Here is a 22,891-nt window from a genome sequence, read left to right as displayed (position 1 = left end):
GTTTGGCGAACCATGTAAAATATTGTGTTAGTGCATAGATGTGTAGAATTGTTATTTCCATATATGCTTATGTGATGATGATGCTTCTGCAGAATGGACAATTAATATCCCTAACATTTTTTACCAAACAAATTTTCATATTTCGTGCTTCAAAAAAGGGACTTGGATTCTCTAAGTTAAATATTCTCTAAGTTATGGTAAGTTGAATTCCCTACAAAATGACACGTAACATTAAAAATCTATCTACTGCTTGTGTAAAATCAAATTAACTAATTTAAAGAAACTTTAAAAACTGCACCGTTTTGAATTAAGAAAAATTCACTATATTCTAACTACATTTAACATTGTTATCTCTCCCTCATTTTTTCCAAAAAAAGATCCTCCCTTTCTCCCCACTTTATTCATATCTGAAATAAGTCGCGTCTCTGCTATTGCTGAATGCATGGTTTAAATCTTTTTTTCAACAAAAAAAATCTTAATACAAGATGTAGAATGATGACTATATAAATGCATGATATTTTGATCTATGATACTGTTTGTAGTGTTATTAACCATGCCTATGGTTGAGTTGAATTCTGCTTTAACGGATCCATTACCTTTTCATTGTATTACCCAAATCAAAAAATAAAATGATAAAAAAATCTAAAATCTAAAAATTTTGTACAAACATTCCTTTGGAACCAAGGTTGTGTGAGTACTAATTAGGAAAAAAAAAATCTAAAATTTGTTACTATTTAAAAGAGAAATAGAGACGCGACTTGTTTTAAATATGAATAAAGAGGAGAGAGGGAGGATCTTTTTTTCATCCTAATTTGAGGGAGAGATAACGATGTTAAACGTCGTTTTCTTAATTCAAAACGATGCAAAGCATAGTGAATTTTCTTTAATTCAAAACAATGCAGTTTTATAACTTTGGTAAATTTTACTTATCTCAAAACGGTGCAATTTTTAAAATTTCTTTAAATTAATTGACGTGGTTTAACACCTTCAGTAGATAGATTTTTAATGTTACATGTCATTCTGTAGCGAATTCAAATTACGATAACTTAAAGAATATTTAACTTAGAGGATCCAAATCCAAAAAAAAGTTATAACAAATTTTACATTACAACTAGGAAAAAAAAATTTACATTACCAAATATGTTTCCAATCATTATTCAATACACTCCAAAAATAATAACATTAGTTTGTCTCAGATAAATATAGAAATTCTGTTGCCAAACATGCCCCTAATCTTCGAGAAAAACTTAATTGCGTCGGTTTTAGTGATAGCATGGTATTAGCAGCTTATTAAATACGGCTATGTAGTGATAAAACCTACTCAAATAAATACTCTTACTTATGTGACATGATTCAATTCCTTATATATTCTATACCTCATACAGGTTAGATTGAGAAACTGTGATATCTTACAGTTATATATATATATATATATATAGACACACATATAATAAACAAATGAACAATTATTGTATCTTATCCATGGGTAGGCCATTTTGTAGAAATATATTGCCATGCCACATCTCCACTTGATCTTTGTCATTTACAAATGATTTATGTTACAGAAACACAACAACTTCAATTTAGCTGATGCAGCTAGCAAAAGTGTGAGTACTATAGGCATAGGGATTGGGATATAGCAAATCATCACACACACACATATATATAATATAGTATGTAGTAATATATATATATATGCTCCAACAACAATGTGCGTGTGCATAAGCACAAACCAGTGGCTGCCATTGAAGTAGCGGTGATGATAGATGGATGACAGTAGTATTGTTGCAACTTGATAATGAAGGTGTGGCTGTGGAGGGTCCAATATCCCCACCATCACGTAAGCATATATATGTGCGTGTTCTTATCAACTTAACCTCCCCAAAGCGGTTTCATAATGTAACTCTACATTTTAAATAGATTTGGTAACAACATACTCAATTTCTGATCAAATGAGTAATAGTCCAAATTAATGCAAGAGCCTTCTCTTCAAAGGGAGGTCAATCGGGTGTTTGAATTTTCATAGAGGCATGTTGTGTGTTTATTTAACATTTAAAAAAAGAAAAAAGAAAAAAGGACATGGTCTCAATACAAATTGCATTACAACATAGTAAAAAACTGCGGTCACTGCGGTCACTCCACACTAGCTTTACATGACCTTCAATGATTAATTGTAGTAATTGATAGTTGTCTCAATGTTCTAGTCAATTGCAAAGCTTTACAAGAGTTTATAAACTTGCATATATATGGCATTTGGTAACATTTTTTCTTATAGGCAACTCCCATAGTTTAATTGAATCTTGAGACCAAGGAATTATATACAAAGAGTAGGGTTAGGGATATTTCTAGTATTCTATAAATGCCCCTCGCAAGGACCACACTGGGTCACTTCGTTTTCAAGAGCCTTCAAATTGCTCTTGAAAACGTCTTCAACTACATACAACATCGTCCTCCATGATTGGTTTAGCATGATATATTGTTTCAACCCGAACCATTGATCATTTTAGAACTTGCCTTTTAATGCCAGTTGTCGCAGGGTCAATTTTTTACCTAATTAAAATTTGCCTTTATATTATATAGTGACACTTCAACACATGCAACATGCAACATGCAATATGCAATTCATAAAAAGAGTTAAAGGGACAAGATACATATCTTTGCTTTGCTCTGCTCATTCAAACTATATGGGAATGTGGGTTCAAAATTGGAAAATAGCCGGCCTCCTTGGCATATAAAAAATAGTCTATTTACATGTGAAAATAAGACGGCACATATCTAATTTTTTCACCACCTTATTATGCCGGTCTTTAACCATTTGATGAAATGGGTTTTTGGGATGTGTGAAAAGTCAAATCAATTATTTAATACTTGTAAGTTAAAAAATTGGAGAATTCATGCCTCTTTCCAAGAGAACAATCTGTTAGAACATTACTCAATTCATGATAAATCTTTGAATAAATAAAAGAATAATACTATTGCGAGAGCACTCTCGCAAAAAGTCTAAAGAGTTCACGCTTATAAGCACATAATTTCTATATTTAGAGATTTGGGATTGGGAGAGAATTAATTAAGAAATAATCCTTTACAAGTAAAGAAACAAATCAAACTTTTTTTCTCCTCTTCACTTCACATTCTCTCTCTCTCTCTCTCTCTAAGTTTGAACACATAAATTTTTTTAGGATGAGGCTATTCCAAAGCTCAAAAACATGGGAAAAAAAAAAAATCAAAATATAATTAAACAAGAAGTAAAATTTTTGTGATGAGATTATTCCATAGCTCAAAAATGCAAAAAAAAATATATATATATATATATAATAATAATAGTAATAGTAATAATAAATAAATAAATAAAAATTCTCAAATAAAATGAAATAGTGTCACGAACATGATAGATGAAGTCTAACTTAAGAGAACTTAATATGTCAGCGAGGAAGGATGGAATGTAAGTAGAGAGAATCTTTGATAGAAAGACAAAGGGTTAACTATGAGAGAAAAAGAGAGATTTTTTGAGGGTTAACTTAGAGAGAGAGAGAGATAGGTTAGTTGAAGGTATTAACCAAGAGAGAGAAAGAGAGAACATGGAGAGAAGAGAGAGAAAAAAGCTTGATTTGTTTTCTTAATTCCAAATGATTTTTTCTTAATTAATTGACTCTCCCAAATCCCTAAAAGTAGAAATTGTGTGGTTTATAAGTGAGAGCTATTTAAACTTTTTGCTAGAACACTCTCACAATAACACTATTCTGAATAAAATAACACTATTCTGAATAAAATAAAATGTAAATCAGTTCAAAATACAAGTCAAATCCCCTCCATAGATTTGACTCATTGAGTTTTCAACCCTTTCCCATATATACACATATAATTATGTAAACAAATAAAGTATACTAAAATCTTTTAGTCACATTTTTCTATAATTTTGTTTAGTAGCTGAATTTTATCCTCATCAATAATCAATTTTCTTGCAAAGAATTGCGAAAAAAATAATAATAATAATTGAAAAATATTTTAATCCTTACTAACCACGTGGAACATTCACTCACAGTCCCTATCATCATTCAAAAAGTGAAATTGAAAATACATAATAGTGGTATATTTCAAGTTCAAATTTCATTGTCTATCCTTTCCCAATAGTAATCAATAATTTTATCATCATCAATAATTAATTTTGTTGCAAAGAATTGCAAAATGTATATATATATATATATATTGAAAAATATTTTAATCCTTACAACCATCGTGGAACATTCACCCACAGTCCCTATCATCATTCAAGAAGTGAAATTGAAAATACATGATATTGGTATATTTCAAGTTCAAATTTCATTGTCTATCCTTTCCCAATTTGGCAGCAGATTAAGATGATACACCTCCAAATGTCAAACAACAGCAGCCCACGTGTCAAGTGGTCCCAGTACCATCAACCAGATTGGTGGTCCTAGACAAACCACGTGGAAAATCATTTTATTAAAGGAGAAGACACGTACATAGGAGGCGGCTAATGAGAGCGCCTAAACCATAATTGGGCCTGCTGTTGGTTGCAATTGGAGCCCACCATCAAAAAAGAATTTTCTTATTTCTTCTAGTATTGGCTTGGGCCCACCCCAATTCGACTCGTCTTTAGTCGGAGAGCCTAATGTGCGAAGGATCGTGACGCACCATAATGAAGTTTTTGTGTTATCTACTCACTCTGTTTCGTAATAAATATTCTTTTCGCAAAGTAGAATTTTTTAAGTAGACATGTAATTATTATATTATTCTTTTTAAAAATTATAAAATATTCTTTCAAGTTTAAATATATATATAATCAAGTTTGAAATTTTTTAAAATTTTAAAAAATATTTTATGAAAAGATATGAAATATGTTGTTTAAACTTAATAAATAAATAAATATTTTGACACAACTCAAAAATGAAAAATGAACAATTATTATAGAACGGAGGGAGTATCACTTTAACACCTATCAGCATTATCATTGATTTAGTCAATTATATATATATATATATAATGATAAACAAGTACAAACATAAATTCAATCGATTAGAAAATTAAAAGATTTTAAATGCGATCCACTCTATGTCAAAAGTCTGTGTTTGAATTCCTCTTTCTTCAAATTTGTCAGATAAAAAAAACACTATTTCCTAAAAAAATTTTAAAAAGAAATTATCTCTTTCTATTTAGTTGGTTAAATATTTATACATATGAAAATTATATTTTATGAAGCTTCCGAATAAAATATATAAATATTTTATGAAAGTAAAAAAATAAAAATAGAAAATTATGAAAATAGGTTATGAGATCATATCGGAACGACGTGAAGGTTTGACAAGTGGGGGTCTTAGGACAACAGGTAATTGAAGCTTCGTATTTAATTTATTGCGGCCTTCGAAAGTCAAACCTCTGCTAACCTGTTCACTCAAACCGGTGCCTTTAATAGAAATGGATCCTTTTCGTTTTTTGATACTCACATATCTTCATGCCTGAGTAATGCTACAAAATGTTAAAAACTGCCGGATTCTTATAGTTATGCTGATAAATACTACTTTCGTCTCAAAAATAGTATCATATTTAAAGAATCGAGACAATTTAATTTGTGAGAGTCACAATTTCATAAAAATATCACTTTTTATAAAACAAAAGGAGTAACACTTTTTATAAAACGGAGTAAATAATAATAATAATAATAATAATAATAATAATATGTCCAATCTTAATGTTCGGAAAATAATCCGAGTCTCACATGGAGGATCTGGATCTTTCTAATATTGAATTCTAAATTTATAAAGTTTTATTGTAATTTTTCTTCATAGACTCATTCGAAAAAGAACATTAAATCAATTTTGTCTAAAGTTTATAGAGATAGGATGGAGATAAAGAGGCATAAACCAAAAAGAGAGATGGTGATATTGATATCGAATTGTAAATTAATTAATCAATTCTTTTATGGCAATCCGTCACTTCTATTTCTAGGAATTTTTATACTACTTCTAGAATTTTTTATATTTTTCTCAATAATACCATCAAAGTAGTTCGCAATCTCTTCACATTCATTGTGTATTTTCAATCAAATGTCAAAAACCCATTCGATTTGGATATCATTCTAGAAAACATTTAATGAATTTTGTTTGAATTTTCATGCATTAATCAAATCTAGTTGAAAATTTATTTTCATAGGAGGAGTTTGTTGTATGACCCAGTGTTTAATCTCCACTTAGTATCTCTTTGTCCTTTCACGAAGAAAGTTTGAGGACAAGGCTCATTTATTCAGAGGTGAATAGGCCATTCATATGCCACGTTGATGTGGTTCAATCATAAATCAATAAATAATCCGCAATTATAAAATTAGGAAAGTGATAAATATGAAAAATAACTTTTTTTTGAAATAAATTCAGTCGTCATTTTCTTATCCATTATTTTCATAATTTTGTAATTACAGATTATTTATACATTTTTTATTGGACCAGGTGTATCAACATTATGAATGATCTACTCACCAATAAGCAAGTCTTTTCAAAAAATAAGTATTGAGACCGCCAACTAAGTTGAACTTTAAATTTCCATAAATGCATACTAAGGACTATTTAAAGACTAAACTAGAATCAAATTATATTTTTTATTGGACCACTGATGCAATGATTATGGATGCCCGTATAAATGTCTTGACACAAAAAAATATTGAAACCACCAACTAAGTTGAGCTTTAAATCTCCATAAATTGATTGTAACCACCAACGAAGTTCGAGCTTTAAATCTCCATAAATTTATTGCATACTAAAGACTATTTAAAGAATAAACTAGAATCAAATCATTAGTCACCATTATGGAAATGTTGATGCCTAAATTAGACCAATCAAAGAATGGGTTGGAACGGGTCGATTTTACTTATTTACTTATAATGACAGTCTAATATTAACTATGTAGACTATGTGTTAGGCCTAAATCAAATTTGTTCAACCAAATTTGTGTAAGATATGGTATAATTTTTTTCTAGGAAATTATTGACTCCTAGAAAAAAAATATGACCTAAAATCGACAAATATAAAAATATGACTTAATTATTCTAAAATTTTAACTTAAATAGGCGTCATTAATACTCTTATTTATTTTTCATAAAATATGTCTATTTCCCTTTTCGTTTTCAGAACAAATTTCATGGTGCTCAAATTTAGTAATTTGATTTGTATAAAATTTAGAGTAAAAACTGCAATGTCTTATAATTTTTCCATGCTTTTCAATTATTATTATTATTTTTTAAATTTTTCTTTGTGTGTTTATGGAGTCAAATAGATTATTAACTTTGATCATTACTATAACAATGAATAAATGTCTATCAAATTAATAGATAGATATTAATGATTAAAGACACAATCTACAGAAAACAAATATACAAAGAATAATACTTAAGTACTCACTAGTGAGGATTTACATTATATTTACTGCTAATATGGACCAATAATAAATGAACATGCCATTTTTAATTACCAAATCAAATGTGAAAATTAAAGATGGTATGTCTATCAAAGTAATATATGTATATTAATGATGAAAGATACAATTTACGGAGATGTAATTTGAAATATAAAATAAATATACATGTGGTTGAAATTTTAATAGTCAACAAAGATATTAGATTAAAATAAACCTCTAAAAGAAACTGCAACTTTTAAATAATTACTTTATAATGGGTCTATTATATTTGACACATGAATAACTATGTAATATCGATGAAATGGTAGATTTTTACTTGTCTGGCCAAACAGCATAGTTCATACTTAAGGAGAAGCCAAAATTACCAAAAAAAAAAAAAAACAAACAAACAAACAAAATTAAGGAGAAGCCAAATTATTTTTTTAGGGTTACAGAGGAGAGAGAAAGTGATAACTCCTTTGATCTCAACCTCCTCCATTGTTAGGGTTAATGAGGAGAGAGAAAGCTATGTCTCGGACCCAATTCGCCGATAGCCCTGGCAAAGGTTCACCAGAATCCTCGCTGCTCACGCACGTCCATACCACCTCACGCATCACCATTTTTTACGATTTTGTTGAATCAATTACAATAATTTGATTTATTATTTTGTAATAATTTTACAATTACACTAATTGATGCTGGTGGTATCATGGCTCATCAGAAGAAGATCAACAAAGTGAAGTGGATAATGATTTTTATACCCAAATTTATAAGTTGAAACATGAAGGTTGAAGGGGATGAATTTATAATTGTCATTCGTGTATTCTATGTAGAACGAGTGGGGGTTCTCGATAGGGATATGACTGGAGGATGGGCCCCTCAGAAAATAGGGGGAGGCGTATTGTCCTTTTCCTTAATTGATCCGAATCTCTTTATCTCTAACTAAAACCAGGATGTTGTCGGTGGAACTGTGTTTAGTTCTTCTCGTGGCCTTGTTTTCGGTCGGTTTCACATTGATGTTCTCTCATGAGCAAGAAACTCACACATCATTTGAGAGGTACAATTAAGCTACAGTCACCTTTTGATAGTGGTCTATCATTCCCTCCTTATTTTGTGGTTCACCAATTCATGCTTTATCAAATCATTTTTTGGAGAACTCCATTGTTTTCTCATGCTGTCACCTCCAATCCGCTCAATACCACAGTTCAATTATTTATTTTGGTTACAAGTTTCCGTCACAATTTATTCATACATAATTGCTCTGAAAATGAGATTACTTGTTTCTGTAACTTAATCATGGATTTCAGAGATCATGACAATGTGACATGTATATTTTTTTCATTACGATTTCACTTTATTTATTGGGTATCATCCAATTTCAAAACAAATTTTTGGATGATGTAACATGGAGTCAGATCCGATTAATAAAATGAATTGAATTTCCATCAATTTCATCATTTTAATGTAGGAGAAAATCTGATGTCATTCGGACTAGTGTTTGTCTCAACGAATATCTCCTTGTCATTTCCCATAGAAAGTTTGAGCTTTAAATATCTAGTCTCTGCAAAATCAATGCATCTTAAAGACATCAAATATACATGATTGTTCAACTGCTCTATGGTGAGTAGCTCCTTTCCACCACTGTCGGTCCGTCGCACCGCCCACCTCCTCCTCCACTGCCATGACCGGCCACATCCCCCAACCATAGAACAACACTACCACCTTCATCACCACCAAACTGCCACCAAGGACGGATCCAAGGGTGGGCGAAGCTGGGCTTCAGCCCACCCCAAAAAAAAAAAAAAAAATTTTTTACATACTACTTTAAGCCCAGTCCAAAAAATAATAATAATAATAATAATAATAGTAACGGTAGCCCAGTCCAAAATTAGCCCAGCCCAAAAATAGTCCACCCCATTTAGAAAGGCTGGATCCGCCCTTGACTGCCACCCACCACCACCACATACACCAATAATTATAAGGATGTGAGTTTATAGATGCCCTGATCATGATAGGTTTTGTCTATCAAATTCTTGTCATTTTCTCGTGATAATTATAATAAATGATGGGATCTAGATGCAGCCCTTTTAGTTGTATATTAGGTTCTTGCGAATCACAAGAATAAGGATCTTTCATGTTGATTGACTATGATGCCCAAAGTAAATATTGTGTTAAATTAGCATTACAGTTTGCCGGCGGCTCATTTTGATGTGGCAAGATTATCTGCAAGGCATTAATTTGTAGATTTGGTAATTCTTAGTCAAAAGTAGCCATCAAATGGTGGAGTTGGTGTGGTGGGGGAGGTGGTGGTAGGGTAGAGGTGATGGTGGTGGTGGGGTGATGGCAGTCCATGGGTGATGACAGTGGAGGTGATGTGGTGGGGTGATGATAGTGGTGCAGGGAGCAGTGGAGGTGGTGTGGTGGAGGTGGTGGTTATGTAGCAATGGTGGCTACGGGGTAGTGGTGGCTGCGAGGTAGTGGCAGGGTAGAGGTGAAAGTGACGGTAGGGTGATAGTAGTTCATGATTTTTTTTCGTTGGATTAAATCCTCAGACTATGAGTAAAAGTGATTATACTACTCCTAATGAGAAGTTAAACAATACTGATTAACTATATATTCTAACATAGAGTGCACACGCCTCAATTTGATTCTATTTAGAGAATAAAAACTAGAACCCAACCGATCCTCACGATTGTAAAAAGGATGAAACTTAATCAAAGATATCGCCAATCAAAAACAATTTGGATAAAGTCGATATTACTGATTTACTTGAACTACATCTTGCCCAAATTAAGTTTATTCAACCAAATTTGTGTGAGGTAATTATTTCTCTCTATTATTTACTTGAGCATACATTTCGATTTTCTAAAATCATCAAATAGTACTGCAATAATAGATTATGCTAATAAGAAATATATTATTATATTCTTATAATTATATAAATGAGGGACCAGGTTTGAAAATGATGTGTGAACTTCACAGTTCACACCCCATAATTAAGGGAAAGGATAATTTTGGCGTTGTAAAAACTGGGGGAGGGGGAAGATGCATATGCTGATATATACATTTGAGTAGAAATGCAGTGCCATAAAACCTCAATAACAAATGGATAACAGGAGAAAATTAGAGTTCAGTACCACTATATGGGGGTAAGAAACAGTTCCTTTTGTTCTTTCTTTATTATTTTGTGTGTGTGTGTGTGTGTGTGACTGTGTGAGTGGTGGACTGTTGGTGGTTGGGGGGTTTCTTTTTATATATATGGGGATAAGAACCAGTTACCCCTACCCCCTTTCACAGTAAGTTCATGTCAAAAGTTTTAAAGACTTGAACTAAAAATTCTCTTGCAAGAACCTATAAAGCTCTTCTGCAACAATATTGGGATATTCTTCTTGTGGGAGGAGAGCGCCCGGCACCTCAATAAACTTGCTAACCCCTTTGGCTTCCCTGAGGGCTTCCATCTCTGCTTTTGACCTCTTGGGAGCGCCTGCAGTTGACATAACTAAAACTGGCATCCTTCCCTCCAACCCTGCAAATAGCTCAAGGAACTCTTCTCGGGACGTCACAGGGTCAACTAGGCCGGTCAAGAAAGCAGCGGGAACATAACGGGCGCCCTTCCTTTTTGTCAGTGCGTATCTGCTATCAACAATACCCTGTGTCACATTTTCAGGATCTGCATACACATGAGATTTGTACTGCGACTGGATTGCCTTTTCATTGCTGACCAGCACATTGTACATCATCCAACCCACAGCAGGGGCCCTTAAAGTTCCCCTAAGCAGACCATACCTGTTTATTTCAAAGAAATGGAAAGTGAGATCAGGAAGATCAAGTACATTAATCAAAAACAAATATAGTGTTCAGAAATTTTGTTCACAGAATAAAAAAGTTATCGTCATTAACGATATATGATTCGAATCCAGTGGACACACCACTCCAAGGTTCGATGGGAAAATGGGAAAATCTTACAAGTCAAACATGTGGACTTATTACATTAATCAGCAACACATGGTACAAATTCCATCCAAAAAGAAAAGCTACGAGGAGAACCTCATTTAATTGATTTCTGGCCTTAAATACATTTTGCAGGCAAGATTATAGGATGTTGACATACAATAGCACTTCAACGCCAGTCAGCAAGTCGTCCATACTAGAACATAGACATATGGAGTTTAATATTACCTTGTTTCCATGTTGGATTCTCGACCAAACACAATAGGAAGGGGCCCTGCCCAGGTGGGTGCAATAGCAGCAATGGCAATTGGCTTCACCAGACCCTTTTTCGCAGCACGAATTGCTATTGTCGCAGCATGCCCTCCTCCGAAGACCACTACATCATTCTCTGATCAAATATTTAAATTATTAGCAAAAGGCATTGCCAAATTTGACTGAATAGAATTAATGTTGGAAAGCATAAAAAATGTTGAAATTGACCGGACATTGTCCACCAGGCAAAATTCTGAGGAAAGCATCAAAAAAGTGAAATTAAAATGAATACCTAGAATTGAAATTATCCTCTTAAGAAGCTATGTTACTGAAACATCACATGCCAAAAGAGAGCTAAGTGGTTAGTTTTGCTTACAAAATGATAAGACAATTTAAAAGGAATGGCATAGAAATTTAAAATATTCATATTTGTGCTTTGTGAATATAAGAGCCCACAAAGTCCTCAGCCGAGAATGTCAATAACATCTATGGGTTTCTGGAATTAGTCCCCAACCCCAACTAATTTTGATATTACTGCAAGTCCTCTACTACCAAGCAAGCTTATTTAAAGACTTAAATTCTATTTCCTCGACGTGATTGTTTAAAAAACAAGACTAGTAAATTTGGTCGGACCATCCAACTGGACACCTATTAATTTACAGGTGTTCTAAAGCCTCAAAAGCTCTTCTGAAAAACTATTATATTTTGGGCACGTTTGGATTGGCTTTCTGGCTTTTTGAAAGCCGCTTTTGGCTTTTAGAACTGAAAAGTCATTTTGTACCGTGTTTGGATTACAACACCGAAGAGCTTCAAGCATGTGGAAGGGCGTTTGAGTGAAGCTGGGGGAGGGTAGCTTTCAGAAAACGCTCTCCCTGATGGACACGGGAAGCCGTTTCTAGTTTTAATGAAACTTTTATAATTCCCATAATACCCCATGTTTTATAAGTAAATCATTGTTTATTCCGAGCGTATCCCAAAAAATCTCCCATCATTTAGCGATTGTTGTCTTCTAGGGTTTCTGCTCACATTCAACTTCTTAGGTTTACTCTTGACAACGGCAGCAACACTATGCAATATGGACCACTCGGCAGCCTCCAGCAAGAACAAAAAACCATCTTATATTCAAGGGTCTTCTGTGAATTATTTCTTGGGTTGTGTTTATTCTTCAATTTTGGATATGAACAACTACAATATTATCAGTTGTTGTGATATTTTACCTAATGATTTGTCCCAGAAGTAAATATAGCGATTTAATGGTCCAAAGTTTTTGTTATTCTTTGTTAGTGCTCTAAATCTGAAGGCGAAGCAATCAGTGTGGAGAGAAAAGGGAACGGATGGTTATTAACTTCCATTATCCATGCAGCAATTTTACTTGTCAGTTGGTGGTACATGAAAAGTTCTTACAGTATATTACTTTTTATAAAATTTTACTGTCGTTGGTCTAATAAAATGTGTAAAATGTTTAAGGCCTTTGTTTATATGAAATGTAGGTGAAGAAATGCTTCTACACTAGCACACACAATTAAAATTTTATGAACTGATATAATGATAAAATAAAATAAAAATGTAATATCACAACTTTGAGGCCTTGGTTTACTTTATGTTACCAAACAGTTCCAAAAAAAAAAAAAAAAACTCTATATAAGGGCTAAATAGTTATTTCAATAATAGAAGTGCTTCAACAAATATTTTGCCAAACACACAGAAAAATTCTTATGACATTGAAAGCTCTTCTAAAATACGGTTCCCTAACACTAACACATAAGCCATATGGAAGTGATAACTTATGCTTCTCTTTCTCTTCTACGTAAAAGCTGAAGTAAAAGTTATGCCAAACGAGCCCTGAGAGAAATTTTAGGGCTCCACCTCTCTGTTTCAAAGCAGCAAACTCCCTCCCTCCCACCCACTACACTCTCTGTAAAAGAGAAATTCCAGGGCTCCACCTCTCTGTTTAAAAGCAGCAAACTCTCTCCCTCCCTCTCTATCTCTCCCTTCCCAAATGACAGATACAGAGCTACCCAATCGAAGTTCTTCTAACAGTTACAAATTCTCCCATTTGGAAGTCTCTCTTTATCTACCTCCCTTCAACAGTTTTGTAAGGTAGCCACCAGGTTGACTCCACCCCAACTCTTTATCTTTGCCTCTTTAATTATAAATGTTTTGTTCATCTTGTTGTTTTTCATTATTATGACTTGTTCAAAAATATATATATATATATATATATATATATATATATATATATATAATTTAAAGACTTCTTTCGTGTTGAAAATATTGGAAGCAACCAGCAGGACACATGTATAAAGCAATGTTATCAAACTAATATGCAATTATATTATACATTTATGATGTCACCATGAAATTAAAGTCCAAATTCGGTTCTCTAAATTTTGGCCATGGTATTAGCATAAGATTTACTTCCACAAACCTTCTAAAATCATTAAAAAATGGTAAGAGACGAGTAAGTCCTGGGGTAAAGAAAATTCCAAACCATGACTACAGGATTTCTCAAAAGGTAGCAACAAAAAGATAAATTCAAAGATAAAGGAAAATAAAACTGTTCCATTAAACAGAGATGTGCACCCGTGTGGTTATTAAGTAAGACAAATTTCATCACACCTGATTGACTGACACTTTCTACATTTCATTCAATTATATTTATTTTCTGACCTTTTGGTCGACAATAGCAAACAAGGAACCAAAGCAAATCAAGAAAAGGACCTAAACAGGCTAATTTATCCAAAGACAATGATATTACCTGCATGTAAAATTAGAAGACCCCCTAAGAGATAAATTTCATCTAAAAATTGTTGTAGAGGTCTAACAAATTAGTAAATAGAGGATTGGTAAAGCATAAATTAAATAATTAGAACTTTTGCCGCATTAGACCATGGCATGGTAATTAACACATTATAATCAATATAAACACACCATTTCCTATTAAGGAGGAAGATATAAACATCAGGCAAGACTCTAGCATGCACATCATGCATAAATAATGGCTAAGACTAACAAAGATGACGCATACAATAATAGTTGATATATCCACCTGATTATGACATAGTAATTGAACCCATTATAATGATGCAAACATATCATTTCTTAGAGTAATGCTTTTAAGAGAGCTCCCTCATGACAAGAGCAATGAGCTCTCCACATTCAGCCAATGGATTGAAATATGCATTAGATGATCCATTTGACTTTGCACAGATCTCAAAACAGTGGCTTAATCTAGTGCTTAAATGTGGAGAGCTTGTGGCTCTTGTCATGAGGGAGCTCTGTTGTCATGAGGGAGCTCTCTTAAGAGCATTACTCCATTTCTTATTAAAAAGAAACATAAAAGCATTAACAGACTCTAACATGAGCACCTTATAAAGTAATGGCTAACAAAGATGATGGACCAAAAAATAAAAAAATAAAAAAAAAGTGTAAACCACCTGAGCTGCTTACTGGACTATCAGGTGCATTCATGAAGTCAACAAGGAATTTCTCCATGACATCAGCATTGTAGTCCAGCTTCGGCCTATCAGAGTAACCCAGACCAGGCCAATCAACGATAGTGGCTCGCCAATTGGATTCACCAACACGTTGAACGATTTCTTTAGCCACTACTCTCCATTCTTCAACAGTGCTAACATCAGAAATTGTTGGTATCATAAGAATGTTCTTAGTAGGCCCGCCTTTCTCCTTTTCATGTTCCTCATAATAGATATCAATAGAGTTACCCTTGAATTTCCATTGCCAATTATTGGACTGAAAGCAGAATAAATCAGTTCCACAAAGTACTGTAAGACTGATAATTAGCACAGAAATTTAAATTTATAGCACAAATTGTACTCAGAAAAAAATGATAAGATTGTGATGTAACCAATTGAATTCAATAGCAATCAAATATTACATTTGGAAATCACCAAATCACACAAATAACTTCCTGAATCCAGTTAGTACATGCATGTACTCAAGAAGGCCAGCTTTTCATGCAAATCAACTAACTGTGGTTGCAAAACGAAGGGTTTCAAGAACCAAGTGGAAATGTATCATTCCATATGATTGACTATGCATGGCTTCATGACTTGAAATAAGCCAATCTGGTAGCACCTATACGATATTTCATACAAATGCAGGAAACAAAATCATTCAATTTCCATTGTTATTTCATATACAAACCCTCACCAATCACAAAAAATACATTTACAAACCCTTCTGTTACTTCTTTCTCTTGCCCTCAAATTGCCATTGAAATGAAGCTATTAAAAAAATATAGGGTAAAATGCAAAAAAAATCCCTAAACTATTGGGGTATTGCAAGAAACCCCCCCTAGACTATGTTTTTGTTGCATTTAACCACATTGCGACTTCTTCCGGTACTGGAAAAAGTAAAAGACCAATTTACCCCCTACACAATTCTACACCGTTTTAAATTAGTATACTGAATTCAACTCTTACCATCTACTGTACATATGCTGGTCACCATACTTAAACCAAATCACAGTAAGCAACTGGAAAAGAAAATTGTAGAGAGAGAGAGAAGAGACCAAAGACAAAAAAAAAAATAAAAAAATCAAAGAAAGCATCCATGGCAGACCAGATAGAGAAAATCAAAGATGTTCTACACCTCCATGCGACACCTCCATGCTGGGGGCGGTTTTTGGGTGCCTCTCGATTCATGCCGCCTCACCCATGGTGGTTCCAGCCACCCCGGTGATGTGGATCATGGTGCTGCTGACTTTATGCGGGAAGCCAAGGAGGACTCTGGTGGTGGAAGTGAAGAAATTGACGGCTAATAATTCTAGCACAAACCGATATTGAGAGAAGTGAGTTTGATTTGGGGATTCAATTTTGGGATTTGAGAAATTAGGGTTCTAACGAATTGGGGTCTTGTAGCTTACAAATTTGATGAAATATATTTGTGAGTGTATATATATTTTTTTTCCTAGTTGGTACTCACACACTTGTCTCTTCTGAGACTTGAACCCCTAACCTCCCTCTGAAAATTAAAAGGCTGATACCGCTAGGCGACTGGCCCATTGGTTTGTGAGTGTGTATATATATATTTCAATGCAGACTCACAACGCACAACAGAGTAACAAAACCAAATAGAGAGAAGGGAATTTTTTTTCTTTTATCAGAAGCAAAACATATATGTGTGTGTGTGTGTGTGTGTGTGTGTATCAATACAAAGCATCGACTAACACATAGCACAGACAGACCCAAATTGAGAGGGGATCATTTTGGCAAGTTTTTTTTTTTATTTTTTTTTTATTTTTTTATTTTATCAAAAAGCGAGTACATATATATGTGTATAATGTGTGTCTATATATATATCAACACAAACCACAAAATACCCAAATAGAGAGGGGTTGGCATTTTTTTTTTTTTTAAATTCAGAAAAGCAGGCCTTGTGAAGAAGATGAACAATGTGTGCGTATATATGTGTGTGTGTGTGTGTGTGTGTAGACAAAAGAGTATAAGGGTGTGTTTGGGTGCAAGTCATTTAAAGAGGGGTTTGGTGTTATTGTTATAATAAAGGGCAATAAAGTCTTTTTATGGTCTTATGGGTATTATAGTCATTAAGTTATATTTTGTATGTCACGTGACTGTGCATGATCAATTTACCGGTGAGATCTTACCGGTTGATCGCCAGATGGGGCTATCTGCAACAAAAATGTATAGTTCAGGTTTTTTTTTAGTTCAGGGGGGTTTGTTGCTGATTGGCCAATAGTTTAGGGTTTTTTTTTTTTTTTTGCATTTTACCCAAAAACATATATCATTTCCATTTAATTCCAATTATTTGAAGTGTGTGTGTGTGTATATATATATATATATATATATTTGTAGTTTATCCTTCTTTTTTTTTTTTTGGAAGTCAGGAAATAAAACCAGTTAGTATTACTATCATTTCAACTAATGACCCCCTTTTCCCACAACTTTTCCTTATTTTTAAGCCTGAAACTGAAATTGCCAACAAAAGGAAGCTAAGTAATTTCATTTACAATTACCCTGGCAACTGGATTATAACTTTTTCTTCTTCTTCTTCTTTTTTTGCCAATTCTCCCCTTATTGAAAGTGAACTGATTATTAGTATCACACACACATAAATATATGAATGTCAATCCAAAATAGTATTCTCCCCTTATTATTATTTTTTTGGGGGGAAGTCAGGAAATTAAACCAGTTAGTATTACTATCATTTCAACTAATGACCCCCTTTTGCCACAACTTTTCCTTGTTTTTAAGCCTGAAACTAAAATTGCCAACAAAAGGAAGCTAAGTAATTTCATTTCCAATTACCCTGGCAACTGAATTATAACTTTTTCTACTTCTTTAATTTTTTATTTATTTATTTATTTATTTTTGCCAATTCTCCCCCTTATTGAAAGTGAATTGATTATTAGTATAACACACACACATATATGAATGTCAATCCAAATTACCAGATATGGCTTTCATTTCAAGAACAATTTCTTTATCAGATATGAACAGTTAATAAATTGGAGATGGCTTTCATTTCAAGCACAATTTCTTTATCAGATATGGACAGTAAACAAATGAGCTACCAGTTTAAAAAAAAGGTTGAGATTACTTGCCTTTGACGCAATCGGCGAAGATTTATCAGCGACTGAGGTCTTTGAGTAATCCAGAGAAGTTGAACACTTAACAGCTAGAGGTTTCAATAAGTAAACAGTTTGAGGAAAAGAGGGCCTATAGCCATAGGTTTTGTGGGAAATAGTGAATGAAGGCGAAGAAAAGCGAGAAATTGCAGAGGTGGCCATAAAGAAGACCAAATGGAGGGAGATCTGGGAGATAAATTAGGGTTAGGGTTAGGGTTTTACTACAACAATACACAGCGAGAGTGAAGGATTGGTTGAGTATTGAGCCCTATTCATATTCTGATATAGCTGATTTTTTGTGATCCACAGAACTTTGACCGTTGAATTTGATTCTTTGACTTTTAACCACCGTGGTTTCCAAAATAGCACTAGCGGTCGTACGTTGAAAGGTTAGAAGTGTTTTTTATTTTTTCCCAAAGAGCTACTAAATTAAATTCTAAAATAATAAAATATATTATATTTATATATATATATATATATATATATGAAAATCTGGAATGACGTTTAGCCGAATGATAATTCTTTCCAAATGAGTGATGGAGTGTTCTGAAATAAAACGATCAGGTGAGAACAATTTTAACCATTTTTATTCTTAATTTCTTAATATCGAAATTAAAATTTTATAATTCCCAAAAAAACTAACTGGAAAATCAAATCCGTTTTTTTTTTATTTATTATTATTCAATTTTATTATGAGAATGATAGTGTCATTCTTTTAGTCGCTTTGCTTAGTAATTCTCATGCTATTGCCAAAATCTTTAATTCTTTGTGTTTCTTTTTAAATTCAAAGAAAAAATTTCTAATATTATATCCTTCCAACAGTTCAATGATTAGCTTGCTCCCACCAAACGTTCGTCTCCTGCACCTAACCCACGAATTAAACCTACTACAACAACCAATATCAACTTTTGCTGGAAAAAAAATATTGTGGGTTCTGCAAGAATTGAAATACCATATCTAAACATTATGAACAGCCTGCCTGAGTATCAAGACTTGTTCCTAGTATCAATAGTTTATCAAATCAGTGATTATCATCAACCCTAAAGTGAGAAAATGCTCAGGCAATCATATCAAGGAGTGGAAAATTTTCCCAACCAAATAGATTTTTCCATAAGCAGAAAACAATATTGAGCACGCAAAAAATCGTTAATTTGGTAATTTAGATTCTAAACAAGCACCTTCTCTGAATAATTACAATGATTACAGCCATTTGAGCTGATGAACACCAAATTGTGGGAGAACATTAGCTTAAGCAGAAATAAAATTCAAAAGAATGTGAAAATTTGTTTAGATCAATCATTTGATTAGAATGTAAGACTATGTAAGTAGTAAATTCTGCACCAACCCATCCATATGTGTCATTTGGTCAAGGACCTCCACTTAACTAGATCAAGGAATCCATATCACATTGATCCTTGTGACCATTCTAAGAAGATAGATTCACATTTCCTTATCCATCCAGTGCATATTGATCTGGATTGTTGGTAAGAGAAATCAGACATTCAGAACAATCCGATAAACTGCCATTTTTTCTGATTTGTTTCTTCTGCAGTACTGATTACGATGTCTCTCTCATTGATTTGACCAATTTCCATCTTTCTAACTCATCCTCATGTAATGGTGATTCAATTGTTTTCTCCAATGATCGAGTGAAATACCATTTCAGTTACTCCATTGTTCATTAGTCACCAGTAGTCTTGGCATGAACAGGAGCCACCCTTGAAGGAGTGAAACCGACTTCTATCTCTCACCACAATATCCAATTTATAAACCTTTGAAATTAGTTTCATTACAGTATGACAGTCCTTGCAAACCCTCAAATTCTTCACTACTCTTATAACCCTTCCCTTGCATGATCTTGCCATCCCAAAAGCAACAGCAAGCTTTTCACTGTGCACAGACACCGCATCTTCCTTTTCTTCCTCTTCTATATCATGCAGAACACTCCCAACCTCTGGAACATAACCTCCTTCAACCCTAAGCTTCAACATTATCTCCTTTAGCTTCTCATAAGCCTCTTCTACAAACTTACTGTGCTTTACACCTGCCAGAAAGCTGTACATGACTTTGTCAACTTCAATCATGCTCCAACCAGGAGTTTTCTTCAACCTCTGGTTAGTCATTGATCTTCTCACAGTGGCAACATCCTTCCATTTCCCCGCAACAGCATATATATTTGACAACAAAACATGGTCACCAGAATTATTAGGGTCAAGCTCAGAAAGTCTCTCCTTCACTCGCTCTGCCAATTTAACATTACCATGAATGCTGCAAGCTCCAAGAAGAGTCCGCCAAATAATGACATTGGGTGATATCGGCATTTGAGTTACAAATTCATAGGCCTCATGCAGCCTGCCAGCTCGACCATAGAGATCAACCATACAACCATAATGCTCAATGGCTGGTTCTATACTGTACATTTCCCTCATCTTAGAAAAATATCCACATCCCTCTTCAATTAATCCAGCATGACTGCAAGCATATAGAATCGAAATGAAGGTGATCCCATCAGGCCTAATTCCAGATTCTTCCATCTTATGAAAAAGTTTTATTGCCTCTTTACCATGCCCTTGAAGTGCCAGCCCAGCCATCATTGAAGTCCAAGAAACAATGCTCTTCTTTCCTGGCATTCTTTCAAAGACCAGACGAGCCATACCCACATTCCCACATTTAGAGTATGTATCCAAGAGCGCGTTATTCACAGAACTGATCCAAACAAGTCCAGATTTCTCTATATATCCATGTAGGATTTTCCCAAACTCAAATGCCCCGGCATGGGCACATGCAGAAAGAACCCCAGTCAAGCTTACTTCATTGGATCTAATTCCCACCCGTTGCAACTCTCTAAAAAATCCAAATGCCTCTTCAAAAAAACCATTATGAGCAAAAGCAACGATCATAGTACTCCAAGAAACGTCGTCTTTCACGGGAATCTTTGAGAACAATGCTTTTGCAAGCTCAAGCTCACCCGCTTTAGTGTACCCCGCAAGCATGACATTCCAAGAAGTCAAATTCGTAAATGGCATTCGATTAAACATTGCCTCGGCGTTCTTTACATCGCCAGACCTAAAATAAGCAGTGACTATCGCATTCCACGCCACCACATTCGGTTCAAACATATTCTCGAAAACCTTCCGTGCAAAAGCAGCACACCCACATTCCGCATACATGCTAACAAGCGTTGTCCCAACAAAGAGATGGGTATCGAAGCCGTGAACGAAAGCTTGAGAATGGAGTTGAATCCCAGCTTTCAGAGACCTGAAATTCGCAGATGCCTTGAGAACGAATGCGAAAGAGAAGCTATCAGGAGGAGCAGTCGATTTCCTAAGCATTTCAGTGAATGTGAGGATGGAATTTTGAGGGGAATCGGAGTCGGAGAGTCCTCGGATGAGGGTGTTGTACATGAAGACATCTGGGTTTGGAGTGTGAAGGAAGAGACGGCGAGCGTAATCGAGAGCATCGGAGATCAAAACGGCGCAATGGAGGAGGAGTTGTCCGGCGACGAAGGTATCATTGTCGAGGCCGGTCTTGCAGGCGTGGGCGTGAATTTGCTTGAAACTTTTGAGGGTCTTGCAATCTTTCAGCAATGAAACGCATACATGTTCTGTGCTGTTCATTCTCTGTTTTTCACTCCGTTGTCCAAGCTCCCTATTTGAAATTTAGAGCCAATGTTATGTCAGCCGTATGTCCATTCGAGAAATGTATAATATAATATAAGGTAAAATGCAAAAAATAAAAAAAATAAAAATAAAATAAAAAAATAAAAAATAAATCTCAACTACTGGGGTATTGCAACTAACCCCGAATTACAAAAAACCTCCCCCAAACTATGCATTTGTTGCAATTTAGTCCCTGAGTCAACATTTCAGTACCCAAAAAGCCAAAAGACCATTGTACCCTAAATAAAACGACACAGTTTAAAGCAAAGGAAATCTTCAGTTGATGATGTGGAAAGTGAAATCTAAAGGACCAAGCGACAACAAGACAATTGTGATAAGGTTACAGATATATCCCCTCAACCACACAACCCTATCCAACCAATGGCGCCATTTTTTGTCTTTATCAACAACTAGCAGTTGTAGAGCTCTGCAACTCCTCTCTTGCTAAAACGTGACTAAAACCTTAACGTCTCTTTTGCTACAAGTGTTGAAGCCTATATCAATAACTCTCTTACCCTAAATAATTGATTGAAACCATTTCTAAGTTGAATTTGTAGATGATTTTTTTACTAGTTTTATAACCATTGTCGTTGTTTTCTTGGTATTTATAAAACATATTTTCATTTTGAAAGGATTCGAAGTCTACATATGATGTTGATGTTGTTGTTTTCAAGTATTTTTTCAATGCCTTTGTGTCACTTGATTTTTAGTTTTTTTTTGCCTTTTTTCTGTTGATGACTTACTTTCGCCTTTTTTTTGCCTTTTTTTTTTGTCAAATGTTGTATGCCTTTGTGTTAATTAATTTTTAGGTTTTTTGTGTCTTTTTCTGTTGATGTAGTTGTTTTCAAGCCTTTTTCTGCAATCTTTTTTTTTTTTTTTTTCAAATGTTATCTCGATCAGTGAACTTTGTCTTCATGAAACAGTATAAGATTATTCATGTCATTGGCGGTCCCTCTGTTGAATATATGTTTTTTTATGCTTTGTAGTGGTTAGGTAGTCCTTGTGTATAAAATTT

At 34.0% G+C, this 22,891-nt stretch overlaps 2 protein-coding genes across 2 annotated transcripts; both read right to left on the bottom strand.

Moving 5' to 3' along the window:
• Window positions 1-10,487: 10,487 nt before the first annotated feature.
• On the bottom strand, window positions 10,488-18,542 carry LOC132286393 (uncharacterized). Its single transcript, XM_059788728.1, has 4 exons — window positions 18,194-18,542; window positions 15,045-15,360; window positions 11,584-11,743; window positions 10,488-11,190 (listed from the first exon to the last, which is right to left on the bottom strand). Exons 1-4 carry the CDS (start codon window positions 18,377-18,379, stop codon window positions 10,734-10,736), a joined length of 1,119 nt encoding a protein of 372 aa, XP_059644711.1. The 5' UTR covers window positions 18,380-18,542; the 3' UTR covers window positions 10,488-10,733.
• Window positions 18,543-19,352: 810 nt separating this feature from the next.
• LOC132286227 (pentatricopeptide repeat-containing protein At1g74630) lies at window positions 19,353-22,239 on the bottom strand. The gene has a single exon (XM_059788501.1). The coding sequence runs from the start codon at window positions 21,832-21,834 to the stop codon at window positions 19,903-19,905; it is 1,932 nt and encodes a 643-aa protein (XP_059644484.1). The 5' UTR covers window positions 21,835-22,239; the 3' UTR covers window positions 19,353-19,902.
• Window positions 22,240-22,891: the final 652 nt, after the last annotated feature.

The sequence above is a fragment of the Cornus florida genome, unplaced genomic scaffold (genome assembly GCF_030987335.1).
Source record: "Cornus florida cultivar Cherokee Brave unplaced genomic scaffold, ASM3098733v1 CherokeeBrave_3.0.0_Hap2_Chr11, whole genome shotgun sequence".
NCBI lineage: Eukaryota > Viridiplantae > Streptophyta > Magnoliopsida > Cornales > Cornaceae > Cornus > Cornus florida.
This window is presented reverse-complemented; position numbering and strand designations above follow the sequence as displayed.